Genomic DNA, 27,091 nt, shown 5'->3' with positions numbered 1-27,091 from the left:
TAGTCAAGGAAAAAGCATCTGTTAAGGGTAGGTTTGCTTGCTCTGATCTGAGCACTGGCAGCATACTGTGGCTACCATGGTCTGTAGTTGCTTTGTAACTCATCCATCCTTACAACTGAATAGAACAAGGAGGGTGTGTGTGTTTGGGGGAGAGTCTATCATCAGCTTCTGGTGCTCCTGTCTCTTCTCCTGTCCCATCAGATGTATGCATTAGAGAAATGAGTTGGTTATGGCTGATGCTTGGTGTTTGTGCCAAGCCAGAGATCTTGAAGAAATAAGTCCCTCTGCAAGTAGTTTAAACCTTAAAACTCATGTAATGAGCTCTCCTGCAGCTGTACCTCTCTGGCCAAAGAAATGCTGAGTTTGTGAACAGCAGTAACAAAGAAAGTAAGTGGGATGATTCTTCAATTGGTAGCAGCTTTTCTATAGGGAGGATTAAACAAATGACTCAAGGATGGGTCCCTCCTGCCCTTAACAACCCCCCCCCCCCCCCGGGTAAACCAGAGTCACCAGTTTTGTAAGCTGCTCCAAGAGGCAGAGCTGACTCAGCTATTCTGTGCTTTCACAGTAGGGGAGTGGTTTGGGGGTGTTTTTGCCCCCCCCCCTCCCCCCCCAGCTCCTCCTTCCACAGAGTACTCCTCTAGGGTCAGGACCTAAATTTGTGACTCTGTAACCAAGTGTTCAGAGTCTGCTTTTGCTGGCCCTAATCCTTCTGTTGGTCCTGTTAGGATTTGGATTGCATTTAGATTGCACGTGTCCCCTTCCAAGGCTGTGAATTTTATTTTGAGAAAAGCAGTACCGAGGCTATGGAAGGATTGCCCGAACTAGTGTTTGAATTTAGTGCTTCATGGGGGGCCAGGTGCTGTGGGAAATGCCTTCCTGTGTGTGTCTGCGCTCCTGCGTGTGGGGGGGTGTTTTTTGAATTGAAACCAGGTGATCCTTTGGGGGCTGAGGGAGGGAATTGTGACACTTATTGAAAACTTTTCAAGGCTGTAAAACTGGGCAATGAAATTTGTTTCATAAATGGACACTTTATACAGAATGATTTCTACTGGAGCTAGTGACTACTTTATTCTGCTTCTAAACTCTGAGGATGAGGAATTTACAGTACTGTGGAAAGCCTGTGTTTAACCCATGTTCTCTCATGTCAATTCAAAGGGCATAAGCACTGTTTGTTTTTGATTATAAAGATTTTTTTTTTCTTATCACTGGCTGCAGTCACATGTTCCTGTCTCTGCTGTCATAGGGCACAACTGCCAGTCACATTTCTCAGGAGCTTCCTTGATGTTGCAGGATGGTGATCTTGTGTTTGTATGCATCTTCTCTTTATTATAGCTAGAGTTGGGGAGAGACCTGTTCATTTTTTCTTCTCTCTCTCAATATATAGCTAAAAGAAACTGTGACAAATTTTCACCTTAAATGTTCACCCCTCTATCTAGTTAAAAACAGAGGAAGGAGTAGTATTTAACCCCCCCCCCCATATTAGCAAGCGAGAGACTTACTTTCTGTGTAGTGTGTTAATTACTGTAATTCCTGTTGGACCCTCACAGAATAGAACTAATTGATCTGGATTGTCACCAAGTCTCTCTGACAATTGTAAGATGCTTTTCTGCACTACGGTTTGTGTCCCAGGGATAATTCTCCTGTATGCTTCAGTTCATGTAAGGATTTCTCCTAAAGACTGGACTTACTCTAGCATGTTAATTCCCATTGTATGGTTTTGTGTGTGTGTGTGTGTTCTCCCTTCAGCCAGAAACAGAAATCTGTGGAACTGTGCATTCAGGCTTATTCTTTGTTCTCTTGTCCTGGATGTGTATGGAGTTGTGCTTTTGCATATGTGAACGTTTCTTTAGACTTGGATTTAATATTGGAATGCATGTAGCTTTTTAAAATAAGAGTGTTTTTTAATGAACTGAAGAGTAAAGAACCTACAAATCGTGCCTTTGTGCTCTATGTTTTAGAGAGAATATATTCGTTAACTATGAAACTTGCATCTTGTGGCTGCTCCTTTAATCCTGTATCTGCTATTTAGCTTCTCTGGCAGGAAATATCTAGACCGTTAGCATCAAGGTATCCATCAATAGTAATAATCAAGGCATACTTATTTTCTTCTGTGCTTGAGTTTTAACATCTTACCTGCTTGGGAGAACTCCTCCTGTGACCTTGCCCAAAAACCCTTGTTGATTGCTCTGTTCTAGCAAGCTCAAATACAAGTCTTCACTTGTCTTAGATAAATGTACTTTTATGTATGCTCTGGAGTTTATTTGAACTACATTATAATAAAACAAAGAGCACTGAACACAACAGCATTTTTTTCTGTAGTGGAATATGTGAACTGCCTTGAAGTTGCTTTAATGATCCATATTTATTTTCTACCTTATTATTAGCTTGTAAGAAACTATTGTTGATGGCCTTGTCTCTTCCTTCTTTAAAGAATTGTCCCCTTCTTCCCCCCCCCCCCCACTTGCTATTCTACTAAAGCCAAGACTAATTTTTACTTATGGGCTTTTGAAAAGGGAGCTTAATGCAAGTGAATAAATCCATGTAGATGGATTACACGGTAAGAATATTCAGTGGAAAAATATTCTATTCCACTTGGATGATTGAAAACAAATACCTGTTCTTGGCTCTGGCAACCAGGAGGGTGGATTATACAAGGTATAGTCTGTAATAAACTCCTCTGATCCACCTGATATTCTGTAATTGATGATGAGAGGATTATACCAAGGCAAATTCTGATAGTGTCTGAAACGCTAGGCTAAATAATTTTGGTGCTAAAGCCTGTCTACTTGCTAGTGTCTGGAATAGAAAGATTCATAGGGTTTTGTAACAAGAGGCTTTATGTGGTCAAGCACAATTTTCCTTTGTTTTGTTGATTTCAGAGCTCTAGTATACTGGATAATCTCTTTGGAAGCTGAATAATTAGTCCTGACCATCTTTGGAAGTCAAGGTGTCCCACTCCAAATGTTATCCCTATTTTAAAGATGAGAACAGCTTACTGAGTTGAAATTGAACTTCAGTGAAGTCCTGAATTTGTAACAGTAAAATCAATTGGGGCTCAGCCCTTCATTTGAGTGGGTGCAATACTTGGCAGTATGTATAATAATACAAGGAGCTATTTTTCTGTCTCCAGAAGTATGGAGAATTAGTTGCTCAGGCTATATTGGTGAATAGGTCAGTAGCCTTCTACGCACTGGGGAAAAAATGGTTAAACTTTTCAAAGCATCAGGGTACATGATGCTCTATTACTCATTTGTCTGCTGTTTTGGGTGAACTAGGAAGCTAAGCATGTCTGTTTGACTACCCCTATGCAATAGGTGGATGTTAATGGCTGTGCCTTGCAGCTAATCTAATTCTGGCATGCAGCTCTGTAGTGGTTTAGAAAATGATCTAGCTTTCAAAAAATGATCTAGCTTTCAAAAAAGTGATGAATAGGTGAGGCTCTTCTCTTGTGTAAGCAAAGGTTTGCTTTGCTAATGAAGGGGTGGCAAAACATATTCACCTGTGTTGGACTTTGAGCCATTATTTTCTTCATCTTTCTCATAGTGTTTCTGTAACCCCTCTGTTAGATTGTCCATATCTTATTTTCACAGCTGAAAGCACAAAGAAAACTGACATGACTATCTAGATTGAAGTAGTACTGACTGGAATATGTTGAGGAAATCATTCAAAAAAGTCTTTTTTTTTTTTTTTTTTTTTTTTTTAAATGTTCTTACATTTGTTATGTTCTTGACCTAAATGAAGTCTCTCCAGCTCTCTGTTGAAGCATGTGATCTATATTGGTGAGAAATGATGACTCTCAGCTGTATTGCTTGAAATCTCCTAGCTAAGTCCTAGATATCTATCAGTATTGTTGATTAAACACTGCAAGATGGAATAGCTGTGCTTTGATCTTTGTGATAGCTTTTATCTTCTCAAGAAACAAAATAATCCTAGGGAGGTTAGACTAACTAGAATGGCAGCTCTGAAAGGAATGGAGTTGTAGGCTATACACTTTGCATGTTGGTAAGTCTTTAAAGCTAGCTCTGGTAAACCATTTCTGCAGGGGTTTTATGCTGATATGGTTTGACTAGGGTATAATGCTCCTGAAGACTTGAGAGCAAACTGTTACCTAACATGAATTTTCTTAGCAAGACTTCCAAGCTCTTTCTTGTGCTTTTTCACTTGCTGTGGCTGGAGCTGTAGCTTTGTCTGGGTTGGGCCCACTAACTCTACCTGGCTAGCCCTATCACTTGGACTCCCCTGCCCCCTCGCCCCCTCAGTCTATCTCCCTTGCAGCTTGATCCTGCCCTGCCTTGGCTGCACCTTGATTGCTCTTTTCTCCCCCCCCCCCCCCCATTTTGCCCCCCTAAATTATTGTCCCTGGCCAATAACTTAACACCATTTGACAGGGCCAGCCAGCCAGCTCTCTGTTGGAGACAAGCTACAACTGGTGCTCATTGGTGACTCTCTAATGATGTGCCTAATTTATAAGTGCCAGCCACAGTGAAACAACATAATGTGACATGCTCATTTGATACAAGAAGCTGGGAAAGTTCTGAGATGGCCTCATCAACCTCCCTTAAGTGTTTTAATCACCTGGCTTGGACCTATTTGAAAGCATGTATTTCTTTGCTTGATTTAAAGGCTCTTAATTGTAAACCCAGATTTCCCAAGGTCTTGATTGTGTGTCCAGCTGAAGACACTTTGGAGAGGACTTGTTCTTCATAGGACTTTCTAAAGGGCTCTTTAAAGTGTTAAGGGTAGTCAAGTTGGGTGGTCTTTAAGATTCAGGTGATTCCTCCCCTCCCAGCCCACTAGATGGGAGGCTGCAGCTTTTCCCTGTTCCCAAGTCCAGCCAGTAGCAAGGCTGAGAAAGTACTCCCAATAGGCACGCTCTCTCCAAACATGACTGGCCATAAACATATCAACACAGACAGGAAGACAGTACCTTTACAGGCACAGCATGTACACAAACAGCACTCATAAACATGAACAACACAAATGGGCTGATCCTGTTCTTACTCACCAGCTACTCAGGCTTGAACTTTGCTAGAGGAACATGCACATGCCCTCACTCACTCAACTCACATGCACACTCACATTTGCAGGTCCCTTGGACTCTGGCCCAGACCTGAAGTCTATCCAGTGTCCATGCCCAGACCCTGGGCCCTTTTATCCATTCTCTACCTGCAACCTCAGGTCTTTCCAGATGTGGGTTTCCTCCTACTTGCTGGCTAGTCCAGCTTGAAGTTCACTAGTGGATCGCTCTTGCTCTCTCTCACACGCGTGCATGCACAGAATAGAGAACAAACTTAAACAGAAAATACTTAGGAATAGAGTTTAATAAGAAGATAGGACAGACTGGGGTGATCAGGCACAGGGCTCAGCCAGACAAGCGTGGTGACCAGCCCCTCACTTACATACAAATGGCCCCTTTTACCCTTCCCCCCCCCCCCATTTTCCTATGCTTGTTCTTCCCCCATTGACCTTGATCCCTCAAAGTTGGCATTTCTGATACTGTTACCTAGGTCATCTCGGCCTTGCATGGTATTACAGGTGTGGTTACCTAGGCACTGCTGGCCTTGCAAGACTCTGCTCCCCCAAAGGTCCCCAGCGCTCCCCATCTGTTAGCTGTGAAGCTGGGCCATCTCTCACATCACTCCCCCTTAACCATCTGTGAAATCCAGCCATCCCTCACGGCGTTGTCTGTAACTTCTGTCACCTTCCTACTCTGTTATCTGTCACATCCAGCAATTCCTCATGTCGCGTCCAGTAGTTTTCCATGTTTCTCATCAGTGGCCTAGTCATTGGCCTGCAGCCTTAACATAAGGTTGGGCAGAAAAACCCCGGCACACCTGCTCTTATGGATGCACATTGCAGCTGTTTAAGCCATTACTTCCTTCAGCCATCTGCTCTGTCCTGCTGAATGTCCTTCTCCATTGCCCCCACAGCAGGGACAGCAGAAAAGGATGCGTCTCTCTGTCGGTGTTCGCGTGCAACTTGGCTGCTGCAGTCCACAGGCCCGTGCCTTAGTACAAACCTACCCACCCTGGTTGTTTGCAGCTACTGTGCCAGGTAACGGACAGGGACACGTGCTCTGCCAGTCCCCTGACTCCTCACCAGATCTTCTGCAGGTGTTCTTGCTACAGGTGGCTTCTAGAAAATGCTCAAGTCAGACATGTTCCTGAAGATTACAGGGAGAGCTGCTTGCTTTGTCCTCCCAGGAGGTCAGAGTAGATGCTGAGATGTCCAATCGGTCCAATTAATCAACAACAAAGTTTTTAGACTGGTGTTTAATTATGAGAGCAAAGTGGAGCACATGTAGGCTTAAGTTCCTCATGGGGGTCATGTAGCACGTATGTCACTTTTCTTCTAAAACACATATTCTATTAAAGTACCCAGCCTTTTCCAAAGTGAGGTCATACCATGTTTACTGCACACTTCAGTTTAAAATTGCCAGCAGCTGAGCTGTAGCCTCTTCTGTGCACAACTACAGGGATATTTTTCTCCTGAAAATGGAGCTAACTAGCTCATGTAATGGGCCTTCCATATTATAGTGTAATTCTTAGGCCAATGAACCACATCCAGTATGCTGAGCAGAAGCCCCGCTGAAAGATGAAAGTGATTCAGACAGTTCTCCTCCAAGGTTTTTGTGAAATACATCGTTTTGCTATGTTTGTTTGCAATGGATTTGGGTTTTCTTTTCAAACCCACACCATCTTTAATGATGGTCTTTGCAAGACCTGCTTTTAAAATAGGGCTAAAAAACTGAACTCCTACAAGAGATGAGGCTTGTTTTGCTCCTTGCCTGTACTCCCTGGGCATCCCCTTCTGCTTGCCTGCATTTTTCTGGTTTAGAAACACAGCTCCATGGCTGCAGGGCCCGTGTGCCTCAAAAGCCTATGGCCAAATTGGCTTACAATGGCCTTGGGTTCCAGGCTAGACCAACACAAGGTCTTGGCTAGAGCACAGCTACTTTCATGCAGAGGTGCTTATATTTGCAATATGTCTACATTAACGACCAAGGTATTTGTGTATCTTTTATATTGATCCCTTGTCCATGGTGGGCAAGTTTGGAGGCCTTCAGGCCGTTGGGCTCCAAAACAACTTAGTTCAAGTGGCCGAAGACCTAGACCAGTTGTAAAGTGTTCATCCTATGACCTTTTGGGAAGGAAAGGACTCCTACTACATTGGTTGGACTGATGGGACCCTGTCGATTTCCCAGGAATTACATGAAATTATTGAGGTTGGCCATGAATGGGGCATCTTTGAGGTTTGGGCCGCCCAAAACAAGCCGATTCTGCAGCAATGACCTGTCCTTAGTCGCACAATGATACCTCTAATCTTGTCAAAGGCCTTTTGGTTCCTTCTGGGAGGCTGCAGTGTTGTCCCAGAAAGGTGGGCTTTTGCCAACCCCTTCTCTACCAGCCACCCTCCCAGCAGTTCTTTGCCTCCTCTCCCTGGGCTACTCCACTGTCCCTAAGGAGGGGAAACTGATAAACATGCATAGCAGCAACGAATGACTCAGCCCAAATCACACCGTGACTCAACGGGCAGAGTTGGAAAATGAGTGCACCCCACCCTCCCCTTGCTCCAGCCCTTAGACTGCATTGCCCAAAGGAGTGGAAGGGAGCTCAGACTGTAAAGCATAGTCAATGTGGTGGCACTGGGCTCCCCCTCCATCCAGACCAGCAGCGTCTGCAGACAATTCCTGATGCAGGGGTTGCTTCCCTTATTGCAGAGGTATTCCAGTGGCTGAGTGCTCAGATGAGACAGAATTTCTCTGAATTTAACCCTGCAGTCACCTGCGGCCAAGTGTTGAAAAGCTGAAGAGCGACCTCCCCCCCCCCCCCCCCAGCGCTATATTTAACAGCCATGTGTCTCCTTTCTAATGCAAATCAGGTCCATAAACCAGATACACACCACAGAAAGAGGGGGTGGGGGATGGCAAGGGACCAGCACCACTCAGCTCTCAGAATAGGATGTGGAATGAAGCACCCTGCATGTGAAAGGCAGTGGGAACCAGATGCCATTTGTCATGAAAGGCTCTCCAGACAATCCCTGCAGCTTTACTGTCTTAGTTGCTGGAGATGATTTCCCTCATGCTTTAAATTGTTCCCTCTCACTGCTCGGGAACTGAGAGGGCCCATGGCCTTTTGGCAGCTGAGTCTGTGCCTCTTTTGAAAAATGACAGTCACAGTTGCTAACAGTAAGGCCTTGAAATTTGTCTTAGTGATGCTAGTAACAAAGCAAACACAGCCTACAGTAGCCTAGGGCTATTTCAAGTGCAGGTGAAGAGGGTGGGAGGGAAAGATGGGGTCAGCAAAATATTTGTCAGAAAAGCAAAAATGCACCACCACCAAAACTCTGTCACCTGCACTGGGAGCACAGGCTCTGGGGTTGTGTGTGTGTAATGGGAGATCCTCTTCCATAGCTCAAAATAATCACTTTGGCGTATCCCCAAGTTCAGGGTGCTTGGGCTTCCAGAGGGGCTGCCCTCTGGCTTGTGTGTGTCCATACAGTGCCTTGTGCTAGTGCCTAAACCAGGGCCCTTAATACCACCACAATATCAAGCATAATTCTGCTCTACGTTGCTATCTGAGGGTTAAGTTCTGCCACATCCACTCCAGTGGACTGTACTTATTGGCCCTGGAAAAAAGCGCTGTTCACGGCACTCACGCTGGCCTCCCAGGTCTTTACACACCATCCAACCTCCGAATATCCTCCTTCTTTAACTTCAAGGCATACAGTGACATGACAAGTCCCATTGGGCAAAGGGTTAGAGACAGACCAGAGTTTGGAGAATCCTGCGTCTGTCTTGGTGACGACAGTAGTTAAAGGCCAACTTCCATACAAGATAAGAAGCGACAGGCACTCCACACCCCCCCCCCCCCCCTGCTTCCAACAGAAGTGATGCCTCCCTCACTTCTGGTCACGTGAGCATTCCCTCCCCTCCCCCGCCCAAAGTCTCTGCTCCTCGCTTCCATTCATATGACCTCCCCACCAAAGTCCTCTTCTTGCCATGCTTCCTGTGGAAGTCACCATTTTGTTTACCCCAGAAGTACATCAAGGACCCTTAGGACCAGGAGGGCCTCCCTTTGCCCATGTGATCTGTTCCAGAATCCCCAGGATTACCACCATTTTGACACAGCCATATCCTATGTGATCTCAGAACTCCCTGCGATTGGTTGTGTTGCACAAAGGATGTTGAGGCAGGTTCGCATGTACAAAGACTTATTAGCAGGGCCCGTAGCTGATGGCATACATTGACTCTAATGGTGAAAGTTACTTTTTTGGGGAAAAGTTTAAAAACAAACAAAAAAAGAACAGAGAGAGGAAAAGAAAAGGGAAAATTCTCCCCAGTGGCCAGCCAGGAAGAGCAGCAATGGGGTCCTGAGATGACTGTCCTCCTCTGGACGTCCTTTCCAGTGCAGCTGGAGATGATGAGGATGATGAGGATTTTTTTTTGCCATGGTTTCCCCCCAGTACTATATACTTTTCAAATTCCCTGACCTGCTCAAATTCCCTAATGGTTGTTCCCATTTATGATACTATTGGTGCTGATTGGAGTATGCCTAATCAGGTGCAAGTGTTGCATGCTGATTGGTTGCTAAGCTTCTGTGAACATGTATTATTGCCTGTTTTTTTGTTTTTTGGGTTTTTTTTGCCAAGTGGCATGTCCTGATTTTCTGCACCTCTGAGTGAGCTTACAGTTGGGGTCTCCATCGCAGAAGGCTGCAGCACATGTTCTAAGATGTCCAGGGTGGGGGTGAGCTGGAGGGGGTGAGGGCTAAGGGGACAAGCCTGTGTGTCTCATCAAGAAGTCCCCAACTACCTCCAACACCAGGCAAAGAAGAGGCCCTCATAACCATCTCAGTCTGCTGGTCGTACGGTATTACTGTGTCAGCCTTTGGCCTTTGCTCTGTGCTGCAAGATACACTTAACAATTCATAGAAAAATAGAAAGCCGGAACAAAAAGTAAAATTCACAGGAACATGTGCGTGGGGAACATAAGAAAGAGCATCAAGGGAGACTCCAAAAAATACCATGCACACAAGGAGAAATGAAGGTTGGTCTGGCATATAAGAAACAGAAAACTGACCATGGCTGTGAGTGAGCTTACCATTATGAATGGCATAATGGTACCATTATACCCTACATGCTTGTGCTATAGCTGTTTCCTTATCCTTACATCAACAATGCAAATAATAAGAAGCAGAAGACTGAGGATCTGAACAATGTTGTTTTGTTAGACCACGATTACTGTGGAAGCAACAGGCTGCAGTCTTTGGGACACAGCCTCCTCAAGCATGCTCTCAGAGACCACAACCATGGCAGAAACAGTGAGGATGGTTTTTCAGCACTCAAAGACCATGATTATTACCAGATATAGAGGAGTGGCAGATGGAACAGGGTTTGTAAAAATGCTGGTTGTGTTGCTAAGTCTGGTGCCGCATTTCACAGACTCATGAAGCAAAAATCACAATTACAGCAAAGGCTACTCATTAGTAAAGCTAAATGGATTTTGCAGCACTACAAGCATCTTGTTGGCAAAGGGTTAAGCTTACAACAAGACCCCTCAAGTGCAAACTGCTTTTCTGAACCTGATTGGTTAGTGCCCATGTCTCCTGCTAGGGCAGACAATGACCTCATGGAGGGGACTTCCAGGGCATTTTGCCCCCTTGAAGAGCAGGAGGCCGTGCTCCCACCATCTCAGAATGTGGACAACCCCCCACAAGGGGCCATTGGATGCAGTCCATAACCCCAAAGTGTCATTTGAAAGTCCAACTTTACCCCCAAACCCAAATGCCCCAGGGGAGAGGAAGGTAGCACAGTCTTTGGCTTATATGGAACACATGTGGCAGTGGGAATGGTCAATCCAGAGGTTCAAGGCTAGAGGACACATGGAAAAATACAGATTTGCTAATTTAGACCAGGTATTGCTTCATGAAGCTGTCACGGGCGAGACAGAGTAATCGACAAGCCGTAGTGGATCTGGATAGTGGGGTTTATTTAAGAACCAACGAGATCAGAGCTTTTACCGTACTTATTTCATGCGTGCACTCACTCACTCGTCCCCCCTTCAACATCACATTCACTGGGTCTCGATTTCCCTTCCCATCAGGGAGATCGCTGCTGGTCCAGGAAGGTCAGGTAGAAAGTTGTGCTGGTTTCATGCTGTGCAGTTGCTTGCATTTACCAGTCTCGGGTGTTACCAGCCAAGGTCCCTGGGTATCCCCCATCACTTCTCTCCCTGCATCTCCCCCATCTCCAGAATCTTCCCCCTACTTCCAGGATCTTTCCTCCAGCCAGGATCTTCACCTTCTTCTTTCCAAACCCACAAGCCTTTGGGGCCCCCAGCACAGTGCATGATCAGCCCCCTAATTGGTGGTTCTGTCTCATGTCTCTTTATTAATTGCAGGATTCAGGACATGCCACTTTTGTTTAGTCCAGCTGTTATCAAAATTTATAGCCAGCCCATACTGTTTGCAGCTAGCAAGTAGCAGGCTTGTACTTGAGAGTTCAAAAGTTCACTTACACGCACGCATCCGCCCAATTATCTGCCATCTGTTAGCATTCATAATTTAAGCTTTTTTTCACCTACCACAGAAGCTTATGAAGCAATCGTGTGGGGTGTAGATCAATTCTTTGCCTGCTTACGCCAGCTGTTTGAACCTGTTGCCTAAGCTTAGCTCCATCTTGAAGCTGTCAGCATGCATGACTCTTTATAGTCCCCCATGATCAATTTAAGCTATATAAATGCAGCAAAACTTTTAGAATGGGTCAGTAATCTCCTGCAAATTCAAAGGGAGATTTGTTTTTTTGATCAGACTTTCCACCTGACCACAGTTATTGTAAAAGTGGTTGGGGGTGGGTATGCAGAACCATACAGTCTATCCCCAATTCTAAATTTTTCAAAAAGAAGCGGCATTATTTAATTGCTCTAAATAACAGGGATACTAACCTCTGTTTTGCTGGGAGTCTCACAGCGCTTACGGCAGTGAGGGCTCTGACAGACGCAGAACTGTTAAGCAGTGCAGAAGCATTACATGACAAACTGGGGTGGTCCCTGCACAGGAAGATCATGCTGAGCAATATTCAAGATCCACAAGGTGTTCATCTTCACATGCAGTTGAAAAGTACATGACTCCTCCAGTTTCTCTCCATCACGTTGTTAAATACGCTGTACATGATCACGTTAATGCTGGCGGTCAGAGCCCCTGCAAAGCACATTTCTGCTCTCAGGATCCCTGTTTTAATCAGGGCATAGTGGTCAATGCATTCTTGGGCTGCAGACACGTCGAAGGCGAACAGAGTATAGCCACGGGCAAACTCTTCCCTGTCAACCAGCAGGGAACGATCCTTCATACAGCTGCTGATCATCTGAATGAGCTGCATGTATTCTCTCGCGCAGCAGCCGTTCTCAAAACCGGGTTGCAGTGGCTTCGCTGGGTTTGTTCACCATCCATTGACAGGGCCGCAAGGTTTATATCGTAATGTTTAAAGTTGAAAAGGTTCTTAGCATAATTGCTGCTAAAAGCATTGTTATTCACAAACCCAGTAACAACAAGCTTGGGTAGTTGTCCCAGAACTAAGTTTTCCTGGTTGCTGACACGGCTGCTGGCCAGTATGCTGAACGCTTTCATGCCCATCCGGTCAAGTGAGTACTTAGCGCTGGCCGTGAGCAAAGCCTCAGCGTGCCCCAAATGCACCCCAGGTGCCACCCGCACTTTCTTCACAAACAGCGAGGCATAGGTGATAACCAGCTTGCAGGCCCCTGACCCTGGGGAGCTCATCAAACAAAAGCTGTCTTTGCTGTGAGTTGGCTTAATTCTTACGTCTGCGCCATTCAGCAGAAGCTTGTCTCGAAATAACGGTTTGCTGTGGAGGGGTCCCAACAGTTCGATCCTCCTGCTCTGGGCCGTCAGAGCCGAGCATTGCCTAAACCCCGATTACTAATGCCATCCAGCGTGACCTCTTCCTGCTGCCCAGCTGTGTCTTTGTAGAACAGCCCTGTGGAGAAGTGTTTGGACAGCGTGTCACGACTGTAATTGAGAAGCAACTCAATGAATACGCAGTGGGGATAACAGTCGTTACTCCAGCTTGTAAGCCGGTCCCCCCAGCCTGACATCCAACTGGCTAAAAATATATGCCGTCTGGTAATTCATGAGGCCCACAGCCTCACCGGCACCGAGGTCAGACCCATCAGCTTTTACAGTCTTGCGGCAAAGGTACAGCAGAGTGCACATTCAGATCTATGTAATCTTCCCCATTCCCCGCTATGCAAAAGTCCACGGGTGCGGACTCAGCAATAGCCAAAAGCGGAGTCACCTCAAGGAAGAGGCTTTCTCAGTGCTGGTTTGCGTCGGGGACACTTCAAACAAATCCAGCTCTGATTTGGTACATTCTTCCGAGCAGCTGTGAACAAAAGTCATCCCTGTTGAAAGATGTAGCCTTTCCTAGTGGCAGAACGGTCTGTCTTTCTCTGGGTTTCTCATTTCTTTTGCACCAGTCAGTATGGCTTGTTCTTTCCTCCTTCTTGGCCTGGCCAAAATGATGCCTGGCGCCACCCTTCTTTTTTCTTTTAAAGGGTTGAGGTGGGCCTTCTTTCTGGGGGCATGGTGATACTCTTTGTCTTTTAAAGCTCTTTTTTTGGAATATAGACAAGCCCTTGAACCCTCCTGCTTTGCTGATATTTCCAACTTGTCTGGAACAGCCTGGGAGATGTGTCCAATTACATCTTTGGCAATGTTCTGAGCAGCACTTTTAACGTGAGGTTTAATGATTTCCACAACCCTTTTTGAAAGTGGTACGGTCTTTCTAAAGTGGCTGCGGAATGTACCTCTTGCACCAGCCCCGTGCATCACAGGAATGCCCTGAAAACCAGGGAGACCGTTGGCAGCTTGGGCTCTGTAATAATTCATGTACAAGGACGGGTCCCCATAATTCTTTACCACCACCATGTTGATATGCTTTCTTAAGTTATCAGAGCCTTCTGGAGAAGCAGATGCAACTTCACGATCACCTTCCCGAAGCAAAATGAGACGTGCTTGCTCTGGTCGGTCTTTATTTCAGTGCCGATCGTGTCCGTGACCTGACAGCACATCAACACATAATGTGGCTTATTGTGCATCACCATAACGATCTCGCTATTACCGCCAGTCAAAACATAGTGCAACAATGGAACCGAGAAGCGTCTGATCAGCTGGTGCTCTACAAGATCTGTGACGAGGTAGAGCACGTTAAACCCTCCAGAGATGTCTGCCGCAAAGGGAAATTTCTTAGTGGCAGCCCCCAAAATATGTGCTAGCTCCCCAGCCGTACAAAAAGTGCAAGGATTTTTATCTGTTTTAAGCTTTGCTTTTCTAGTCAGGGGATCATAGACCACACCTATGGCTGGAGGGTCTACGGCTGAAGCTGTGTTGTGGGGGCTAATAAGACAGTTCACGTGTTCCAGCAACAGGGGGATGGATGGATAATAAACCTGGCCACAGAGTAGAATGCCACGTCTCACCCAGCAGCCCTATTTCAAAGGCAGTGTCTTTGTTGATGTTATTCCAGCTGTGCGGGTACTGCATTTCTGCCAGCCCCACCTCCCACTTGCCTGAGAGCTCCAGGGGCCTCACCAGCTCTATGGTGAGGTTCAAGTTGGTGTTCTGTGGGAAAATCCTGGTGCAGGCATTGCTGAGAAGCATGATGTAAAAACCACTGTAAGTTGTCATCGTCGTCGTCATCTTTGTCCTCGTCCTCCTCCTCCTCCCCCCCCCCCCAACGCCCAAGCCATAAGTGCTAAATGTTGTGGACTTGGGAGGCTTCTATCTAGCTGTTACATTTCTGGGGCAGCCATGCCACTTCACCAACAGCTGTTTCTTTCTCCCTTTCCCTTTTACAACAAGGATCTTCTCAATTCTGCAAACTGTCCTCATCAGGGTTCACTTTTTGAAGTTCTCTGGGATAAAGCACCCCCTCGATAGCTTTGTGACTGTAGTCTATTAAGCGGTATGTGGGCATTTGATCCTTTCTCACCATTTCAGCTACTATGAAAATTTCATCTGTAAACGTCTGCTCATAACCAGTCTCAAATCTCTCTTCTGATCTAGACACCCTGACGTCGTCTCCCTTTCTGAGCGTAGTTTCTTTATTTTTAAACCAATCCCCATCCACGGTTTTCCAAACCCTCGCAGAGTTTAAAGGGTTCATGTCCACAGGCCTGCCTCTGATAGGTCTCTGGAAGCTGTGGTTATAGCTCTTTATAAATTCTGATAACACGTCCCCATAGCAAAAAGTGTTGCACACTGAAGTATCTCCATGTCTTGGGTTTTAGCATCCTGTTAAAAGGCTCCACAATGGATGCTTTCACTTCGTTATTAGTAACAAGGCGGTGAAAGTTATACCGCTTTAACAGCTTGTTTAAAGGCTGGTTTAGATCCCCCCTCCCCAGTTGGTCTGTAATTTCTGAGGCGAGTCCCCTGATAAAAATGGTTTTAAGAGCCCCAGCTATTTTGAAATCCATCTTGCCTTTTAAGCCCATGGCCCAGGTATGTTTGGATAACATGCCTATCACCATTAAGATGAGTTTAACACCATCGGGATTTGTACCCCCAAAGCTTCTTACCTCCCCAGGAGCATAGTAAACATCTTTTAACAGATGCTGTGGCGTAGACATGTCTAGTAACACGCTGCCACTACACACATGTAAGAAATCAAGCACCAGACAATCAATTTAAGTCATGGTCAAAGAAGCTTTATAAATCGGGCATCAGGGGTGGCGGCTGGCATCTTCAGCCTTTTTCCAGAAATGAAAACAGTTCACACAACGATGTTGTCTTCTACCCGATCAGCTGAGCCTATGTTTTGAAAACATACTGTAAAATCTGTGCAGACCTAAGGATAAGGAAGCACACATAGCGCAAGCCTGTGCACCTTAATGGTATTACAAGTACCTGTAAGCTCACTCACAGATGTGAGCAAAGGGAGCCCCCCCCAACTCACACTCACATCAATCTTCTTTTTCTTAACTGCCAGGCCAACCTTCATCTTTTCTGATGCACGTGGTCTTTTTCGGAAACCCCCTTGGGGCTTGTCCTTATTGTCCCCACGCACGTGTTCCTATGAAGTTGGGTTTTTTTGTTCTGGCTTTCCCTTTTAGTGAGCAGTGTTGCCTGTATCTTGCAACACAGCACAAAGACAAAAGACTGCCCCAGTAACACTGTAAGGTCATCCGGTTGGTTTGGGGCCAGGTGACGGGGCCTCTTGGTCAGACTCACAGGATTGGTCCCTTGCCCCACACCTGCTCCAACTCACCCCACCCCTGACATGTTAGCACTTGTTCAGCAGACTTGGAAAACAGTGGCCTTGATCTGGTATTTTCTTTTCATCTAATTTTCTTTCTATTCATATTTAAACTTAATTATTAAAGTTTAGTTTCTCTTATTAAGCAAACTTTATGCCTATTGATGTGTGTATTAAATTATGTATTAAAATGTGTGCATATATATGGTATAAATCTATATATTTATACCTATTTGTGCATATATTTATGCATTTGTGTGTGTGTGTGTGTATATATATGTGTATATATATATATATATATATATAAGGGCACTAGACATACTTCCAGGGTAAACAAGAAGGTGGGGCTTCAACTGCCAACCAACTGCAGGGAGTTCTGAGATTACATGGGGTATGGCTGTGTCAAAGTGGTGATAACCCTGGGGGATTCTGGGACAAATCACAAGGGCAGAGGGAGGACTTTCTCACTCTAAGGGCCTTTGACATACTTCTGGGCTAAACAAAAAGGTGACTTCTGCAAGAAGCATGGCAAAGAGAGGACTTAAGGGGGAAGGGAAGGTCATGCAAATGGAAGGGAGGGGAAGGCACTTTGGGGATAAAGGGCTATGTGACTGGAAATGGGGAGGGACCCCCCAGGGCAAGTAGGTCATGTGACCAGAAGTGAGGGAGGCATCACTTCTGTTGGAAGTTGGGGGGTGGAGTGCCTGTCACTTCTTATCTTGTATGGAAGTTGGCCTTTAACTACTGTCCTGATACTGATGAACAGGATGCGATTCTTCTCCTGTGCTTTCTGGCTAGATGGTCTTCGGCCTCTTTCTCTGTTTCAAGCTCTGTGTCCGTGGTACTTCTCAGATACTCCTATATTGCATCTCTGCCATGTGCTCTGCAATAACTCTCACAAGGAGATCTCATTTTCTGTCTTGACTGTCTTGTCAGCTGCTAGGAAACAAAATCATTTTGGCCTATTCATTCATAGGGAGGAATGCTTCTTAGTGGCTGCATAAAGGGTCTACATCACCTGTTGTGTGAGCCGTACTGGTTATGACGTTCCAGGCAGCCACCAAGGAAGGTAGTGCAGGGTAAGGGATGAGGTTCTGTCTTAATGTTTTCTAGTTTCCTTATGGATGAGAGGGGCTAGTTCTTCTGTTTGACAGATACTTTCTCTTTGCTGCATCTTGTCCTCTGGTTTCACAAAGTGCAAGTAAACATGGTCTTTGAACCATGGACTTAGGCATGGGAGCTCTTCAAAGCCCTCCTGCTCTCCATGGAGGTGCCATTTCTATACTACACCAAACCGACATCACCAATGGTCTCTTCAGCCACCTGCCGAATATTTTATTTCAAAGGTGGAGCCGTGACAAGCTAATTTCCTTGGATTGAATAATGCCGAGTGTTCAGATCTTCCTAGCTTGCCAGACTCCAATTATTCCAGGTTTTGTGCTAGTTGGTAAATGTTTCTTGAAAGTGAAGTCTGCCATTGTGACGTTTCTGGTTTGATGAGCAGGAGCAAGCATAAGCATGCTTCTACTTCAGCTCCAATTAGCAGCTTATTTATAGTGATTGTGTGTTTATGTCCTCTGAACCAAGGGCTTTTTTGGGGGGTGGGATGCAGTTGTGCAAACCTCTTCATCTTCTTGCTTTCAGGGTACTGATGATAGTATTGCTTAATTCTAGCTTGCAGGTCTCAAAGGTGATTCCAGTAATGGTCGTTTTTCCTCTCTTTCAGGTTTCGATAGCAGATGATTACTCAGATCCATTTGATGCCAAAAGTGAGTTGAACAAAATGGGAAAGGGGGAGGACACTGGCTATATGGAACCGTATGAAGCCCAGAGGATAATGACTGGTAAGAAGAGAGAGTTATGCATGTATATATGAGGTTTAATTTTGTGGTAGTTCATATGAATGTTCTTATAGCAGTTGTACTGATGTCCTTTGGGTGTGTGAAACTGCTTTGAAGATGCTTAGACAGTCAACAATGGACACTATGTAGACATTTCATGCCTACCTTGGTACCTAAATATTGCTCTAGACCTGAGTATTGTATATGAATATTTTGGGCCATGTTCTAGGAAGATGACAGTGATATGAGCCCTGGGAGTTGGAGTGCATGTTGCCTTGTGTGCAGATGGAAAGGTTCTCATCTGTGTATGTAGTAGGGCTGTCTGAAGCATGATGCTGCAGTAGTTTGGTTGAAAGCAGACTAATGAGTTTGCCTGTAAGCTTTCTTCTCCATCTGGTTAAAGCTTCCTGTTTGAGTTTTAGCTGTAGTAGGGCTGTGAAGCTACCTCCTCATGTAGCTTTCTGCCTTGCTCCTCTAATGCTCCATTTTTCTGTTTCTGTGGCCCAAACAGGACCCCTGAGCACACCTGTGATCCTTCAATTGCTCATTGGCAGTCTGCTTTCTCTGTCATCATGTAGGGAAGTGTTTTGTGGTGGTAGCATTGTAGGAGTACGGACAAAATGTTGCTTAAACCCTATTACTATGTGACTAGTTGTTATCTGTGTGTTGTCCTTGTATTCTGTACAGCCCTTTCCTACCCTTTGGCTTTTCAGTCTACAAGCTTTTCTGGGAGGCCTGGGGCCATGTCCTCCGCACTTAAGAAATACTGACTTAGTCAAATCACATTTACCTTAATAAACTACAAATTATTTGCTTTTGTGCCAGAGAGCCAGTGTGCCTGTGGAGTCATGGGTCGTGTCTATCTATTGTGACAATGAAGTCAGATGGAGCCTCTGGTTTGGATGGTAGAGCCGTTTATCATCTGTCTCATGCAGGGTGTCAGGAAGCAGCAGGGAGCAGGCTGCTTCCCAAGGGAAGGGGAGCTGGGAGCTGAGGGTGACCCCAGCACAGGCAGGGCAGTGCCCTCACTGACAGGGCGCCGTCCCACAGGACCCAAACAAGAAGAGTAAAGCAGGTATGATGATGATAACCATGGTCAGCCACAGTTTAGGCAAGGCAGGTCCAAGGTCAAGCCAGTAAGTCAAGTCAGAGGGTCGGGGTGCAGATCAGCAGGGTACATGGCCAGGTACAGGCATGGCTGCAACATAGCTCAGGCAGGGACCAAGGGTGAGGGCCTGAGCTTAAATGCAGCTCCTGAGCAAAGGCGGGGGAGAAGCCCCTGCTGAGGCTTCTTACCAGAGCTTTCTCAAAGAGCTCTCTTTGAGGCTGGACACCTGCACTGTATCGAAGTTGGTCCTGAGCCCAGGCAGCTAAACCTTGGGCGGGGGGAGGGGCGGCACTCAGGGCCCTGACACGGGATTGGTGGCGCATTGCTATATTGCTCAGCAGGGTTGATTGTGCTTTTTCCTTTTATATCAACAGCTCCTGAATTGGGCCCATACATCTCAGTAGAGAGTAATCAGAGAGGGAAGAGGAAGCTGTTGGATGCAATAATCCTCTTTTTTATTTATTTTTTATTTATTCAAATGTTCTTATGTTTCTTCCTTTGAATAGTGTGTTTGAAGAGGCACAGAAAATGACTTGTAGGCTACCTCATTTGGAAGCTTTCAGAATCCTAGAGTTTTCAGGGTCCTTATATACTGCTGTAACTCTGTTCATTTCAGCTAAAAAGTCTCTCAGAAAAAAAATTGGTTGAAATGGGTTCTTGCTGCTTATATAGCATTGGTGAAGCATCTCTTCCCCTCCCCCCCCACTAGAAATATGTATGTATGTGGCTTTTCGTTTGAATTTGCAGTGCCTTAACTTCTGTCTTCACAAATATGAACTCCTGTCCCAAATGTGTGCTCCTTTTCATGGGTTAGCTATAATAGATGGGATGGTTATATGAACAATATTGAGTGGGTTGGGCCAAGGTGATGGGCAATGAATTTGCATACCCTTGCATTTGTAAGAGAGTGTTCTCCAACCCTCTAGGTCCAATTGGTGTTTGGCATAGCTGATGAACTGGCAGGCCTACTGTGGTCACATACATTGGTATAAAGCAAATGTTAAGAGACCTTAGATGCTAAAGGTGTTTTCAAATCTGGAATCTAATTAACAAAATCAAATGCTGAGTGGTCTTAATTTGCCTTTGATTGAACTGGATAGAAAGTGCTTGATATCTCTGTGAAGTTTCCTAGTGCTTTGAGATCTGGACATTTGGTTTGTTTTTGGCTTACCTTAATGATCATGGAAATTGAGGGAATCTTCCCACAAACTTCAGTGGCGGTAGATTATATCCTCTCCTGTTTAATTGTGCATGTGTGCTTATAGATATCCCCTTTGTGCTTTGCTTGACAAATGAAAACCAAAACTTCTTTATTGAGAGCTTTTAAAGATTCAGTTTTGGATTCCTGTGTGAGGATAAAGGAAGCTATAATTTGGATTGTTAACTATTCCAGAGTAGCCTTTCTAAAGAAGAGATTCCTAATGCAGTCTTGTTTGGTCTCAGAATGTTTACTGCTTTGAATTTTTGTGAGATTATGCTTGCTGCGCTGTCAGATGAGTGTCATGGGCCAAACAGTCTCAAGTTGGGGAATTTTACTTAATTTGTTGTTGATCAACACAAACTTCTGATCACTGATTTGGGTATTGAGAAAAAGAAGGACACAAACAATTAAACAAACATTTACATAAACACCTATCCTCCCTCCTCCCCAGTTTCAGCTTCTGTATTTTTGCTGTGGGTTACACTCAGTCCATCAAAATTCCTCCAGTGAGGCAATGGGTAGCGTAGGAGGTTGAGGTGGTTTGTGCAATGATTTCTTTCTGCCACTCTGGGCTTAAATGTATCTGCTCTGGTGTGGGTTGCCCACGGGCTGCAGTCCCCCCCAGGAGTGTGTCTCCAGCCCTGAGCAGCTGCCAGTTTCCTTCTTAAGTATGTTTGAGCAGGGGTGCCATGTGCTTCTCTGATTGGCTGGAATTGGGGCATGCGATGGTAAAGTTTTAGGGTGTGATTTTTTTTCCCACTGTTGTTTACTTCGGTTTCAGAGTTGGCTGGAGCTGTTTTTCACCAGCACAGGACAGTTCATGGCCTTCTTCCACACGGGGCACCACTGCAGCCCCCTGCTACTTGCAGACTATAACTCATGCCCATTACAATGGGTTAAAGCACATTATAGGGCTATCTCTGTGACTTCAGTTTATCTGGTGAATTTCTTTTGTATTACGACTGTATTTGAGCATGAATTAATCCCAGACAATGGAAATCTGCAAACGGCAGCAGAATACATTTTGGGAGAGGTAGAGGAAATAAAACATATTGCTGGGTCTTTGCTAGATTCAGAGCTGGTCTCCATGCTTAATTATGATTTAAACCTTTTTGTTTAAGGCCCTCAGTGGTGCAATATGAAAAATACAGAGTACAAAGGTCTGGTCTAGTCTGTCTGGTGGGCTGATAGTGGGGAATATGCCTTAATGCTTGCTATCCTTTCTTTCTAGGTTAGTTTTAATGCACCTTGTCAGAAACAATTATAATACCAGAAAAACTTTTGCAGGAACTCAGGCATCAGCTCGCATCCTTTTATTGCTTAAATCAAAAAGCTTGTTCTCCATTCAGCCTGTTACCTTGTTTACCTTTAACATGATCTGTCAGAGTGGGGAAACATGGTGTCTGGAGACCCTGTCTTGCAGAAAGCTTAAAAACCCTCCATCTCTCTTATGTATTTCACATTTTTATATCACACAGGCAACATTCTAGGGTGTTTAATATTTGTTGGTTTCACAGATCTTTCATATTTATACTGTATTTATCTTAAAGGTAGCAGGTTGTTATAGCTTAACTGTAGAAAAGTCTCCTCAAATTGCTGGTGTCAAAGCAGCTTGACCTTGCACTTAGTACCAATCAAAACCAATTTTCCCAAGGAAGCCCCAACTGTTTGAACTCCAAAAATAGCATGATATCCTTCTTTTCCTTTTTAATAGGGTCAAATGAGGTCACCATAACCTCTTCCTACTCTGGAAGAGAACCCACAACTCAGTTTAATTATTTCAGCCTAACTTTAGTTCTAAGACTTTTCCTGCATACATATCTGTAAAGTTAAAGCCTTTGAGCAAGGTCAACAATCTGTTCTTTACTGCTGTGAATGACATGCTGTTAGCTAACAAAGTGGGTTTTTTTGTCAATTGTATGTGTTATTAACCAAGGAGCTCATTTGGTTGCTCCTTCCCTGTGTACAGATGTACTCCAACTCTTAATCAAGTCTGTTGAATCAAACTAGATGCAATAGTTCAAAATTAGGGCCTAAAATGTTTGTGCAAGATGTCTTGAGGATTAACAAAGAGCAAATGTCTATATAAAATAAAATCCTGTGGCCCCAATTTGAGAAGCTAAAATTACTACTAAAAAGAGAATGTAAGCTGTCTATACTAAGTGGTCAGTTCTTCTGAATCTCAACTTATTCCTTATTGAAAGCTGTGGAGCCTCACAATTATGGTGTTAACTGGCTCCAGAGCTTGAGGAGGATAATTACAATCTGCAGCAACAATCTTTGGTCACTATCAAAAGCCAGTTGCTTGCTCATCAGTTGGTATTTTCTTGGTATTGTTATTTTCTTCCTGGTACCACATAGTTCTCCAAGAAGTTGGTTTGTAACTGCACTTTAATCAAATGAGAAACCTTGAGGTGGGTGACTTAACTTACTGGTGTATCTGATCCTACGCTGTCCATGGTGGAAGTGGCTTTAATTAGGTTGAATGTTTGCTCTGCTGATAATATCTCCCAAAATAGAGTCTTTTAAGACTTGCAGTGAAGCTGGATATAAGAAAGTGGCTCTTGTGCCAAGGTTTGGAAAGGCTTGCTGAAGGAGAAACACCTCCTTTGGTCTAGGTTAGGTCTGATGCTAAGGAAGAATGTAATAAGAACCACCATGTTTTTACAGGGAGCTGACTTTTCCTGTCGGCCACATGTGTCCACTGGCTTGGGTAAATTCTCATGTGCAATTGTCCTGTCTTCAGGGAGCTTGTGCCAAAGTTTCAGAGCCCAAGGTCAGCTCCCTCGCTGCTAAGAGCTGTTGTGAAGCAAGCTAGGAGCAAGGCCCTGCCCCTCCTTGCCCTTGGGAGCCGCTTTTAAGCTGAGGCTGCACCGCTGGCCCCGCCTGTGCTACGTCGCAGCTGTGCAGCAGCCGTGTCTGCGCCCGGTCTCCTACCTCCCCGAGTCTGGCCCGGACCCGCCGGCTCGGCTTCCTGGCTTGAGCCCGGGCCTGCCTCGTCACTACGGACTTGCCGGGTGAGCAGTGGGCTGTGTCTGGCCCTGGCCCCTGTCTCTGGCCCTGGCCCTGACCCGGACTTGCCGCGCTGCATCCCGCCTCCTTGTTGGTGAGGTCGCTGCTGGCGCCTGCCTTGTTATCATGCTCGGCTCCTGGCTCACCTTCCCTCGTGGAGCAGCCGGCCCCCACTGCTCCCAAACGCCTAAAACCAGAAATAAAAGCATCAGAAGGAAAAATAGCAATAGCTTATTCACTTTTCCCCCTGTAAAATTAGAAGTTTGTGGAATGGTGTATGCTCTTGTGTGTCACAGAAGTTGTTGGGTGATAGCCATGATGAAATAATTCAATGGGCCGAATAGCAGGATAAAGCAGCATTAACTGAAAGTCTCCAGTTGTCTTATGGTCAGGCAGTTTTTGGTTAAGGGCAACATTCAGTGATCTTCTGCCTGCTAAACTTACGTCCTTCAGATTCTCTTGCTTCCCTGGGGACATGCTTTTTAATGGATTTGGTGCTTTGAAGACCCTTCTAATGCATTACCTAGAGCTGTAGCAATAAGAAGATGGCCCAGACAGTGTTGTGGGATCTGCACCTCGTATTTTAGGGATATAGCATTGGGGGAGGGGGGGGGGCGTTGCAATGCATCTGCTCAAAGTCTGAATATAAAATCATCAAGTGTTTTATTAATGGGTCTTTTTGAAGCACAGCTAGTTGACAATAACTGTAGCTGGTGTTTTTGCCTTCAATGGTACTGAAGAAAAGCATACATAAAGAGCCTAGTAGTCTTCAGAAGTTACAGCTCCTCCTTACGTGATGGGGAAGGGGGGCCCCTGCTCAGCCCACCATTTCATGATGGGCTGCATGCTCTAGTTGTGAGTCTCAGCTGGTTTGGGTACAGGCATGGGAGCAGTGTCACATCTTTGCCTTGTCTTTGTTCCTTCTGGGGGTTGAATATCAGGTTATTGGGTTAAATACAGGAATAATGACGTGCAATTCTCCAGCCTGTGATACACGGGAAGGCAGACCTGCAGATGTATTGCACAAAGGAGGTTGAGACAAATTCACACGCACAAAGACTTATTAGCAGGGTCTGTAGCTGATGGCATCCATTGACTCTAACAATGTAAGTTACCTTTGGGGAAAATAAAGGAGAGAGAGAGGGGAAAGGGAAAGGGAAAGGGAAAGGGAAAACTCTTCCCAGTGGCCAGCTGGGGTCCCAGACAAGTGTCCTCCCCTTGGTGGACAGGGGAGGAAGGAGCAAACTGGCTAGCTCCCTTTTATTTATACTCTGACTCGCTCTGCAATTCATTTTTGCCCCTGTGGATTTTGTACCTTCAACCAAACCCTCTTCTGCCAGGTGGCAGTTTGTTCCCATGCATACTCCATTTCATCCCAGCATGCCCAGATTCCTGCTGACAAGGGCACAGTCCCCCATTCTTCTTTCAGGACTGGTATTTAGCATGGCGAGTTTTGAAAAAGAGTTTGACCCCCACTCCCACCACCCCCACAAGAAGTGTAGATTTCAGCACTTGGGAAGAATTTGAGCCTCTTCACAGTGACCAAATGATTTCTGTAAAGTCCCACTATAGTGGACTAACCCAGAAATGCACATACACTGATGGCCACAGAGCACAGGGGGCAAACATCCATCCAGCCCTGCTCAATGAATTAATTGTCTAAGCTAGGAGAGAGGAGGGGAACCTTGTGGAACCTCAGCATTGTTTTAACAGCAGATTTAAAGCAAACCCTCTAAGAAGGGAAGCCTAAGTGTATATTCCTCCTGTTCCTTGGCACCTTCTAACTATGGCTCTCCCAAAGAGCACAAAACTGAAGTACCAAAAAATGGAGCTTAAAGAGAATTAGGTCCTTAATGGCAAGGATGTTATTCGCACTCTTTGTGATGCAAATGCTCTGTGTACTAAACAGTTGAAGGAAGGTATTTGGAGCTAGATCTGACTTCTTTTCAAAGGCTCTGGGCAGAAGGAGCCTTCCAAGCCCTGTTCTAAACCTCTTGCCCACACAATCAGCCCCCCAGACCACAGTAGGCACACATGCCCAGGGGTGAGACCTGCATAACTGTTGGTCCTCAGGGCCACGTACCAGCCTTTCCTGCAGATAGCAGGGAAGTGCTTGAGTGAAGACAGAGGACACTGAATCACACAAGACAATGTTCCTCAGTTCCATTTGCCCTGTGACACAACCCAGTGTCTAGAGGTCCCACCTGGCCCTACCTCAATACTAGAGGTTCCACACCACCAGACATCTGCCCCCTGAACTGCTAGTGACTACTGTGGACACAAGGTAAGAATTCCAGCACATCTGAAATAGCCCTCATGGTGGTCAGTGGGGATGCTCACACAGCCACCCCCCCACCCCCACCCAACAAAATGTCCTGGATAACTATAGCTGATAAAATAGGAATGTGTGAGTAAATGGCATGTGTGAATGGGACACCCAAATCTGTCTGAGAGGGCATTTGTCCAAAACTGATCAAGTTAAAGAGGAAGATGACCATCAGCTTGATTAAACTGGGGAATTTCAAAGAGACTTTTGAAACTAAGGAGTTAGCTTGAAAAGAAGTGTAAAAGAAGAAGAAAATTTGTGACTGGGGAAAGGAGAGAAGTAGGTAACAGAGCAGCAGTCAAACCACCTTTGGCACTGCCAGAAGTGGCCCCGCTGGCATCGCGACCTCTGCCTAGGCCTGACGGAGCAGCCACCCCACCCCGTTGGATGCCGCGAGCACCTGCATCCAGTTAGCAGACTGACAGCACAGGGTACAACACATAGGGACCCCGCCCCTCAGGTGTGCACAGGCCTCGTGGGGGGGCTTTCTCACCAGCATGTGGATCAGCAGGTTGTAGGGAGCAGCACGGGTGCACCTATAGCTGGAGCACCCGCAGCTCCCACAGGAGGGGTGTGCTTGTAACCCACACTGCTGGGGGGGGGGGTGCATGGGGGGGGGGATTAGCTTTGGATTTGTTATAGAAGGGTTTTAGAAATATGTAGGTGTTTATTAACATTTTAAAAGTGTGTAGTGTTGTGGTTTATCTATCTGCTGCATTACCAATATTGATCCTGAATGTACAGTTCACTGCTTGCTGGTTAACTATGTGTCATTAATAAATTGATCAACTGCTTTGATGCTGATTTCATTTAAACCATGTGAGTTGAGCAGTTTTTCCCTGGAACAGGGATTCAGAGATTAAAAGACCAGAGGGTCCCAAACTGTGAGCAGCTAATCTGACACCCCATGTGACACAGGCCAAAGGTGCTCCCTAAATTAATTCCCATTTGAAATAGGACTTCTCTGGAAAGAAAGCAAACAAAAAAACCCGCAGTCTTGATGTTCAAATGTCAGGCAGGGAGAAGCCAGCACAGCCCTGGGAAGATAGTCCCAGCAGGTTAAATACCCCCACAGCTAAGATAGCACGCCTTCCACCCCACCTGCATTTCTCCAGTTTCAACTTCCAGGAGCAAATTCTCATTTTGCTTTGGTCTGCAAGACAACAATGGAACTCAGCTGCCTTTGCAGTAGGGAAAATGATTTCTGGCTTTCCAAAATGGGCCCATTTTCCACATAAATAAAAATTAATAGGAATAAATTTGGCATTCCTGTCTGACAGCCATTTCTTAGTTCTGTTCAAATTATGTCAAGAGAATCTGGAGACAAG

General features: G+C 45.4%; 1 protein-coding gene across 2 annotated transcripts in view; it reads left to right on the top strand.

Annotated features, from left to right (window-relative positions):
- Window positions 1–26,340, top strand: part of LOC135326982 (SH2 domain-containing adapter protein B-like) — a 39,610-nt gene extending 13,270 nt beyond the window's left edge. The window contains exons 2-3 of one of the 2 annotated variants that reach the window (XM_064504626.1): window positions 18,002–18,119; window positions 19,599–26,340. In XM_064504626.1, the coding sequence (XP_064360696.1) occupies window positions 18,002–18,119; window positions 19,599–19,726 (246 nt within the window). In that variant the 3' untranslated portion in view covers window positions 19,727–26,340. Of the gene's footprint in view, window positions 1–18,001; window positions 18,943–19,598 lie in introns of those variants that run through there. The other variant, XM_064504627.1, reaches the window with a different exon arrangement.
- Window positions 26,341–27,091: the final 751 nt, after the last annotated feature.

The sequence above is a fragment of the Dromaius novaehollandiae genome, unplaced genomic scaffold (genome assembly GCF_036370855.1).
Source record: "Dromaius novaehollandiae isolate bDroNov1 unplaced genomic scaffold, bDroNov1.hap1 HAP1_SCAFFOLD_93, whole genome shotgun sequence".
Classification (NCBI taxonomy): Eukaryota; Metazoa; Chordata; class Aves; order Casuariiformes; family Dromaiidae; genus Dromaius; species Dromaius novaehollandiae.
The sequence above is the reverse complement of the archived record's forward strand: the minus strand, read 5'-3'. Positions and strand labels throughout refer to the sequence as shown.